Source organism: Gigantopelta aegis, chromosome 5, assembly GCF_016097555.1.
Source record: "Gigantopelta aegis isolate Gae_Host chromosome 5, Gae_host_genome, whole genome shotgun sequence".
Classification (NCBI taxonomy): Eukaryota; Metazoa; Mollusca; class Gastropoda; order Neomphalida; family Peltospiridae; genus Gigantopelta; species Gigantopelta aegis.
The window spans coordinates 20,598,803-20,609,313 of NC_054703.1; the positions used below are offsets into that span (position 1 = coordinate 20,598,803).

The following is a 10,511-nucleotide window of genomic DNA, read 5'->3' on the forward strand; positions in this document are numbered from 1 at the left end:
AATAAGCAGGGCCCGATTATGCTTTAGGTAAGGGGGGTTTCCGAAACAATATGTAAATGTTTATAATTTGAAATTATAAATTTTACATGGACATCAATTTAGATCTACGTGGTGGGGTGGGTTTTTTAGCCGGGGGGGGGGGGGGTTCAACTGGACCCCCACCCCCACCCCACCCCTATAATCCGCGCCTGATAAGAACACTGAGGCACACACACAGAAGGAAGGAAATGTTTATTTAACCACGCACTCAACACATTTTATTTACGGTTATATTGACATATGGTTACGACCACACATATATTGAGAGAGGAAACCCGCTGTCGTCACTGCATGGGCTACTCTTTTCGATTAGCAGCAAGAGTTATTTTATATACACCATCCCGACAGGATAGTACATGCCACGGCCTTTGTTATACCAGTTATTGGAGTGGTTCGTGCTGTATCTAATCGATTTATTTTATTTTTTTGCTTATGCGAAAATCTGGGTTCGTTTATTAAAACAAAAGAAAAAAGAAGAACAAATAGAATAAAAGCAAATTCCTTCCAACCTCCCCTGTTCCTCCCTCATATAAACACCTGTTATCACCCGCCCTTCTCACCGCCCTCTACAAAACTGCCTCGAGCTATTGATAAAGTACACATAATTAATCGTAGTCCGCATATCATCGTAGTCCGAGCAACAGGTCAGAATAGCTTTCTCGTTACCGTTTCCTTTGTGATAAACCCGGTTGTTCTTTGGTATGTTTCTTCAGTTTATCAGAGCAATTTTCCGCGTTTTATATTTATAAATTACAGATAGAAAATGTTTCTTGAGGGTCACATAAATCACTAACGTGTACGCATTGCCTAATTTTGTCTACAAACAAATTTATTCTCAGCAAATATGTTAGTCTGACTCTTTAGTATCTCATTATCTGTTAGACGAAACAGCACACGGGATTGGACTGTGTTTATCGTGACAGCCCGGTCTCTTCTGTGAAAGTCTGACAATTGCTGTTCTTTTTCGTTGCCATTTGTAATGCTTTCTGCGTTATACTTTTTAATCAGATTAGTCCAGTCAAATTAGCTCCAAAAAGTGGTCAACCCACAAGTAATTGCAACAGAATTGATTTCAATGTTTTTTAAATCTGAAATGCCTCATCTACAACATATTAAAAATAGCAAGGCGTAGTTGAGGGGGAAAATGCATAAAATTGTATGTATATGATCCATAGGAGAAATATTGGTGTGTGTGTTTCATTAGAGGGTAGGGATACATTTTCCACCATAACCATCTTATTAATTGATATATTTTCTTAAATTATCTATCATCTTAAAGATAACAGACTGTGTTTTTTTGTAGAATATAATTTAGTAAAAAAAAATAATCTATGACGTCACAATCTCGCCACAATTATCTTCCCTTCGGCAAATCCACAATTTCTCATATCTTTACATTGAAAATGTTTGTCCTAAAACTATTATTTGGAAAAAGTATGAACTAAAAGTGATTTAAATTGTAATAATATGCATGAATAAGTTATTTTAGATCTATTGATGGTATGTTGTTTGTTATGCGGATGATTTATATATTGTTTTGTGAACTTTTAAATTTGAACATTGTAAACATACACTTTTTAAAATCATTGTCAATTGTTTTCTGTGTGTATCTGTTATTGCGTTGTCCCTCTTTGTGCATTTGTGTAATCTGTAATATAATATGCAAGGCCGTTTTAACAGTTTTTGACCTTTCTGATAGCTTCTTATCTTTTGATTTGTACTAATAACCGCTTTTTCGTACTTGACCGAAGTTGCACTTCGCAAGGATCTTTTTGCGCTGAGGACTAGTCTACTACATTACACACATCATGCTAAACACTGCATACACATATTACTTCCATAAATACAACGACACTGGAAGCCGCCATCTACTACACTTAATATAGAGGTGACTGTATACCCGACGGCCGTGCACATAGACTCGGCTAATGAGGGCTGGCTATCTACACGGCGATCGTATTTAGGGGGAAATCCCAATGTAAGGCCATCACACCCCATCGAAACTTTCCCGCTTGGTTTGGGATCACTGTCAATATATATATATATATATATATATATATATATATATATATATATATATATATTTATCAACAGACGAAAACACATTCCATAGTTTGCACGTGCATCGCGCAGTTGTCCCGTACACGTGCGTGGGGTGTCATTCTCAATTTTGAACATTATTTCTGTCAATCGTTTTCATTATGTTGATCATACAGTTGTTATTGTTTTGTTTTTAGTCATTTTTATTGTTTGAATTTGCGATTTACTGATAAAAAAAACGTCAACTTTCAAATTTCACTTCTGACCCCAATCGTCCTTCAAGATCTTTGGTGGTCATAAAACTTACTGTAATACTGAACTACCGGTTGTAATGTTTGCCCAATTAATTCATTATTATCATATAACCATTGCCCACAGCTAATATACCTTACAATTTTGGCAATTGTAAATTCTTATTAGAGTTCCCCTACTTTTTTTAATAGTATATATATGTGTGTGTGTGTGTGTGTGTGTGTGTGTGTGTGTGTGTGTGAATTTGTCAGATCACTGTAATTTCGGTCTATTCATTGCTACTTTTAGTGTATTTAACATGTCACTGTCACTGCATTGTTAAAAGTTTATTCACGGTTACCTTCAGTGTATTTAATACGTCACTGTCACTATATTTTTTAGTTTGTTCATGGCTACTTCCAGTGTATTTGATACGTCACTGTATTATTAGGTTTATTCGCGGCTACTTTCAGTCTGTTTGTTATGTCATTGTCACTTTATTTTTTAATTTATTCATGGTTATTTTTAGTCCATTTCATGTACCGTTCACCGTAGTCGACTTCACTGTCTGTTGAAATCGGAGAATTGGAACCACTCGTACAGCGTCATTCTCCGCAAATGACGGAACATTCCATATCTGTGCATCGTTTTGTGTCGCATGTTAACTTAAAACACCTACATCAAATTATCTCAAGCAGCTTTCCAGGCAATGGTGGCATAGCTGTTTTTGGTGAATACTGTGTGTTTCTCCATGTCTGTGGATCTAACTCAGCATCATGATCATCTACGCTAATCCACTGTCGATATTGCAATAACACCCGCTTGCTGTGACAGGCTACAGCATTTGATTTGGAGGCACGGTTTGAACACAGATAATTTCTGAAATTGTTTCAAATTTCACTTCTGACCCCAATCGTCCTTCAAGATCTTTGGTGGTCATAAAACCTACTGTAATACTGAACTACCGGTTGTAATGTTTGCCCAATTAATTCACTATTATCATATAACCATACCCCACAGCTAATATACCTTACAATTTTGGCAATTGTAAATTCTTATTAGAGTTCCCCTACTTTCTTTAAGAGTATATATATATATATATATATATATATATATATATATATATATATATATATATATATATATATATATATATGTATGTATGTGTGTGTGTGTGTGTGTGTGTGTGTGTGTGTGTATGTATGTGTGTGAATTTGTCAAATCACTGTAATTTCGGTCCCCTACTTTTTTTAAGAGTATATATATACATGTGTGTATGTGTGTGAATTTGTCAAATCACTGTAATTTCGGTCCCCTACTTTTTTTAAGAGTATATATGTGTGTGTGTGTGTGTGTGTGTGTGTGTGTGTGTGTGTGTGAATTTGTCAAATCACTGTAATTTCGGTCTATTCATTGCTACCTTTAGTGTATGTAACATGTATATATATGTGTGTGTGTGTGTGTGTGTATGTGTGTGTGTATGTGTGTGAATTTGTCAAATCACTGTAATTTCGGTCTATTCATTGCTACTTTTAGTCTATTTAACATGTCACTGTCACTGCATTGTTAAAAGTTTATTCACGGTTACTTTCAGTGTATTTAATACGTCACTGTCACTATATTTTTTAGTTTGTTCATGGCTACTTCCAGTATATTTGATACGTCACTGTATTATTAGGTTTATTCGCGGCTACTTTCAGTCTGTTTGTTATGTCATTGTCACTTTATTTTTTAATTTATTCATGGTTACTTTTAGTCCATTTCATGTACCGTTCACCGTAGTCGACTTCACTGTCTGTTGAAATCGGAGAATTGGAACCACTCGTACATCGTCATTCTCCGCAAATGACGGAACATTCCATATCCGTGCATCGTTTTGTGTTAACTTAAAACACCTACATCAAATTATCTCAAGCAGCTTTCCAGGCAATGGTGGCATAGTTGTGTTTGGTGAATACTGTGTTTCTCCATGTCTGTGGATCTAACTCAGCATCATGATCATCTACGCTAATCCAGTGTCGATATTGCAATAACACCCGCTTGCTGTGATTTGGAGGCACGGTTTGAACTTGTACACAGATAATTTCTGAAATTGTTTTCTGCGTTAGCTGTATAAGTCATACTTAACTGCAATGTCTTTGCTTAAATCTTCTTTCAGAAAGTATGCAACTAAAGTTTTGTAATTATAGTGGACAAAAATGTTTTTGAGGACTTCTCCCTTTTCAATACAAACAAGCTTTCATGTTTTATCACAAACTGTAAACTATTAAAAGAAGTGAGCGACATATATTTTGCCCAAGCACCATCTTCATTTTCTAGATATCCCACTCTTTGGTTTATATTGTTAGTCTAAAAGTATAGCTTAATTTAATAGCAGCATAGCAGTACAAGACGATAAGAAGGTCTGTGTCTTCACTAATAATTGACCAGCTGCATGCATGCTCCAGCTGCTTTGTAAATCACCTACCAGCATCACCGCCATGCATTGTTGAACATTGGTTATCATGGGAGGAAAATCCAGCCCAAAAGCTATCACGTCTCCGTAGAACGTGATGACCTATCTTGAACATGAAGCATACTCCTAGGTTGTCTTTTTCCAGATCTTGCATCTTGTGAGTAAGACAGAACTGACAGCCGCCTTCTTCAAAATAGTTCCTTTTCCTCATCTACCCTCAGCCCCTGCGCGTGCTGTAACCTCACCGTGGTGCAGGGGTGTAACATTTTCTTTGAGAATGGCCAATACAGCACAAAATTGAAGTTTTGAGTAAAATTCAGTATCCGTAAAATTCTGTGATATTTGTGTTTTTGCACAGTTCTTTACACTGTTCTTTACACTGTTTTTGTTTAAACTTTGAATTTTTATATTGATGTTGATCATCACTTTATTTATTTGCATTACCATAGTTTGACACCCAATAGCCGATGTATTTTTCGTACTGGGGTGTCATTAAACATTCATTCATTCATTCATTTAGATATTTTTGTTTCTAAATCGGTTTCTTCCTTTAAATTCGTGTTAATTAAGTCATTAATCTTTTCAGTTGAAACACTTTTAAAGCTATATAATGATTGGTAAAAACGCCTCTGTTCGTTTAATATTTCGCCTGTTGAAGTAATAGTTCCTGTAGGTGTCTCTAATTTAAAATTGTCTTTGAAACAAAATTTCTAGTTTCTAAACTATAGAAATATGAACTTGGCTTGTCGCCTAATTGATACGACAATGTCCTTGACCTTATATAGGCGCCTTCTGTTTTCTTATCTCGAATAGATTCTAATTTCCGTTGTGTGTCTTGCAGTTCATCAAAAATATTTTCATTTATGTTCTGAAAATTAGTATTTATTTCTTTTTGAATATTAGATATTTTTGCCCCTGCGCGTGCTGTAACCTCACCGTGGTGCAGGGGTGTAACATTCTCTTTGAGAATGGCCAATACAGCACAAAATTGAAGTTTTGAGTAAAATTCAGTATCCGTAAAATTCTATGATATTTGTGTTTTTGCACAGTTTTTTACACTGTTCTTTACACTGTTTTTGTTTAAACCTTGAATTTTTATATTGATGTTGATCATCACTTTATTTATTTGCATTACCATAGTTTGACACCCAATAGCCGATGTATTTTTCGTGCTGGGGTGTCGTTAAACATTAATTCATTCATTCATTCATCTACCCTCACGTCTTCTACTTGGGCATATATTTCGATATCTACGTTTGAAATGTCAACTGTGGAATCAGCTATGGTTTCATCTTCAATACTTTGAGGACTGCACTCGTCACCCAATTCAGTATAGGGCAATGTAATTTTTTTAAACGTTCGAGAGACAAGCAAATCTTGTATGCCAATATCTAGAATAAATTGTATTTTTACTGTCTTTCCTCTTGGATTGGCAGTAATAAATGCATACACTTTCTGTATAATCTGCTGCAGACCCAAACCACTCATTATATGGACAATGCAGCCAATACAACTCATTTCTGTATGTAACCCTCCCAATCACAAGACAATAGAGCAGAGGGGACTTGTTGAAGGTTCATTATTGATGCTAGTGTTTGCTTCCCACTACAATGGCTGATCAAAGGTTAATACTGATGTTGATCCCTATCGCCAGGAATGATCAGATACAAAGACCATCGTTGAGTAAATACATGAAGGATTGCCAGCATTCATGTCGATCGTCGGTACAAAAGTCACAGATGACTTCCTTGAGTATAAACCATTCTGGTACATCTGCGTACGTCCCTACATTCTTGGCATGTGTGTAACCCGAGTGACCAATTCATCTAAGACAAGATATGATCTACTGGTGTACGATGCTTCAGTTTATCAAATTTCATAGTTGACATGCTATTTGACGTTGGCTTACAAGTACGAAGGTATTTCAGTTTTCTCCAAGTGTTATTAATTCATTTACAGACACAAGGCTTCGTCATCCGGATCTAACACCTGTTATTATTCCAATTCTGTCGAAGGTGTACTTTCCATCAAGTGTACATGAATTCTGGTTTGCAACACACTGTACAAAGCTGCCAGACACAAAACCAAGTATACCAGTTCCTTGGGAGGCAGAAGCGCTAGTTTCAAGGCTATTGAGTATATCGATAAAACATTTGGACCCAAATTAATGGTGAAGTTGACTGACAAATCAAATCAGTAAAGGAGCTGAATGTAAAAGAGGACGAGATACCTATAGTATTGCTCGACCAACAGACAAATCTTTCAGTTGAGAATCCTTTTCACGGAATATATGCTTTTGAGAAGCACACGTAAATTTTGTGTAGATATTTACTATAATAAATAATAAATACCCGGTGCTATATCCACTGTGTAAGGAAACAAAATAAAATTTCAAGAATGTGAAGGCAAGGTTTAATATTATAATAAAATTAGATTAAATGGTGAAAAGTGTAAGTTGTGAAATCAAATAAAAATGAAAATGGAACAAGCCGAGGTAAGTAGAATTATATACAGAATAAAAATATTTCCAGAAATTAAAATGAAAAAGAAACGAGTCAAAAAAATAAGTCAATGACCCAAAATTAACACTAACAAGACGTGCGTCAAAGCCACAAAACAAATTTGTCTGACAAAATATACACAAATATAAATAATCTATGTTTACACATTTGCAATATTATATTATTGATAGCTATTATATATATTATATATATATATATATATATATATATATATATATATATATATGGCAAATCGTAATTTTGTCTCTAGCGAATACATTGTTAGCAAATACACTATTTGCAATGGATCCATATGGGCTTCCATAGTTAAAAAAAATGTGAACGAGCAACTTTATAATATTTCTTTAAACAGCAGAACAAAATTGCGTTATTTGTAATATTTTTTATTAAATATTTGCTATCAGTACACAATTGTTGATGTCCGAGTTGAATAATTGGATCGATTATTCAGAATTATCATAAATCGAACATTTTAGAATGTAAACAGAACGCAGTGACGACGCAAACGAATTTGAAAGCATGTGCCATGAAACTTTATTTTTTGATGTAAAATAAACACATTTAGACGTAATTTATCACAATGGAATTTTAAATTCTCAACAAAAGCTTTCAGAAGATGTAACATAGTAAAATAATCTTTTATAGTACTGAAAGTGTCAACAATTTAATGTGAAGGACAAAACGTTATTATCTCCCTTGATGTGTACGAAGCCCCACGACGTCATATTTTAAATATACTTTCGGGACAAAGTTTGGTCGCAAAATTAAGCATGTTCCCCCACCGATATTTTCAGATACTTTTTATATGTTGTTTCTAAACACTTTCTGAGTAATTTCTCGTAAAAATTGTTACTGTTGCGATTAGTTGCGGGTCAAACCTTAATTTGACTGGACTAAATGTACATATTTCACGCTAACAAACGTTTTTTAACTCAATATAATTTAAATAATAAATAGGCACCATTTTCATTATATAGCAACGTATTTTATTATTGTTATTTATTATTATTATTATTATTATTGTTATTATTATTATTATTATTATTATTATATGTTTAAAGAAAGTAAGAAAAGAAAGGGGAAAAGATGTAAACAATGAATATTTCACGTAAGAATAAGATATTAGAACGTGTTAAATAGAACGTGGGTCCGTTTCTTATTTTGGATTCCAGTCATTTTCTGTGAGTATTTGAGCGAGATATATAACGGCCTCAGTGGTGTAGTGGTTATATATTAACAGGGAACTTTTCTTCAGTATCGTGCAACAATTCACTATGTATAATAGTAACTTATGATTAACATTAGTTGCTAATCAGTTTTCCAGTGACTAAACTGTCGCTAATCAATATTTTCAAAAATAAAATGTTCTCTGATTGCACTATCGGACTTAAGGCTGATAGGAACTGGGTTCGCATTCCAGTCGTTTCATTGACGTATTGGATAGATGTAAGGCCACTACACCAAGTTATCTCTAACTAACCATTAACCCGCTGAGATAGATGAAATGTGTGCCAAGGACTGCGTACTAGAACTTTAATTGGGTATAACAGGCCCGTGGGTACAGAGAGGCGAGGGCGTGGGGGTGAGGGCTGTGCCCCACACTCAGTGATGAAAATGTATGGGTTATGTTTTCCTACTCTATGATGCTATGACTCCCCGCCACACCACACCGCAACACAACACAATAAAAAACACACACACATACACCTGATATCGTTCTTATGGGCCTGTATAAACAAGATGTCAAAATGAAAAAGATAGGTGTGAAACAAGAATGATGATCATATATCGGTTAATCAATTAAGCAAGTGTATTTGCACCATTTATGTTTTCTTTCTATCTATTTTGATTCAATTTGAAATTTAAAACCTTCATTCACAGATGCACTGCATAGCACCACTTGTAAAGTCTGAACGGACATTAAACGTAACTGTCTGCAGGGTGTATTGGTTCATTATAAACACAAACAAAACACAAATATCAGTAGTTCTTATTAATGAAGAGGTAAAAAAAAAACTTGCAGAAAAGACAGAGCATGTGTAGAGTCATAGCGAAAGGTGAAATTTCTTGTCACGTTATTCAAGTCTTTATATTTGGTTCATTTATTCATTTACTAGTACTGTTTTAGTACTTCTTTTTATACTTTAATTTTGATGTTCATTACAGGGTGGTATCAGAGAGGCTCCCAACGAAACAAAAGACCGTGAAGCTGATCAACTACATGTACGAAGGTCCACTGTCTTGAATGCAACATGTCAAACAGTGATGATCTATGTGTCGAACGTGAGGTCTCGGCAAAACATTGTGAAAACAACCCAGATCATTCTTGTGAAAAACCTTTCCAATGTGGGATGTGCTTAAAGTGTTTCCCTTACAAGTCTTACATTAAGCAGCATATGAGGATCCACATTGGAGAACGACCATATCAGTGTGAGGTGTGTAGAAAGTGTTTTGTTTGGAATACTTCCTTAAGACAGCACATGTTGATTCACACTGGAGTGAAGAATTTCAAATGTGAGGTGTGTGCAAAACGTTTCTCATATCCTTCTAGCTTGAAAGCTCATATGTTGATTCACACGGGAGTGAAGAATTTCAAATGTGAGGTGTGTGCAAAATATTTCTCTCAGCGTTCCACCTTGAAAACTCATATGTTGTTTCACAGTGCCGTTAAACCTTTTAAATGTGAGGTCTGTGCAAAATGTTTCTCTCGGAGTTCCCAAGTGAAAACACATATGCTCAGTCACACTGGAGTTAGCCCTTTCAAATGTGACTTCTGTTCAAAATATTTCTCTTGCAATTCTGGTTTCAAACAGCATATGTTGATTCACATTGGAGTTAGGCCTTTAAAATGTGAGGTGTGTGCAAAGTGTTTTTCACTAAAATCTCACTTGAAACAGCATATGTTGATTCACACTGGTGTTAAGTCTTTTAAGTGTGAGGTGTGTGCAAAATGTTTCCCACAAAATGATAACTTGAAAAGACATATGTTCATTCACACTGGTGATATGCGTTTTAAGTGTGATGTGTGTGCAGAATGTTTCTCAACAAATTCTCATTTGAAAAGACATGTGTTGATTCACATTGGTGTTACGCCTTTTTAGTGTCAGATGTGTGGAAAACGTTTTTCTTTGAGGTACGACTTGAAAGAACATATGCTAGTTCACATTCGTGGTATTTGCAAAACGTTTCTCTAATAAGAAAAACTTGAATAAATATGTTTTAAT

The 10,511-nt window shown here is 35.0% G+C and overlaps 1 protein-coding gene across 2 annotated transcripts in view; it reads left to right on the plus strand.

Annotated features, from left to right (window-relative positions):
- The window catches only part of LOC121373380 (zinc finger protein 226-like), a 90,245-nt gene extending 79,734 nt beyond the window's left edge, over positions 1–10,511 (plus strand). For both annotated transcript variants that reach the window (XM_041500008.1, XM_041500009.1), the window contains exon 3: positions 9,454–10,511. In XM_041500008.1, the coding sequence (XP_041355942.1) occupies positions 9,540–10,388 (849 nt within the window). In that variant the 5' untranslated portion in view covers positions 9,454–9,539 and the 3' untranslated portion in view covers positions 10,389–10,511. The remainder of the gene's footprint in view (positions 1–9,453) is intronic.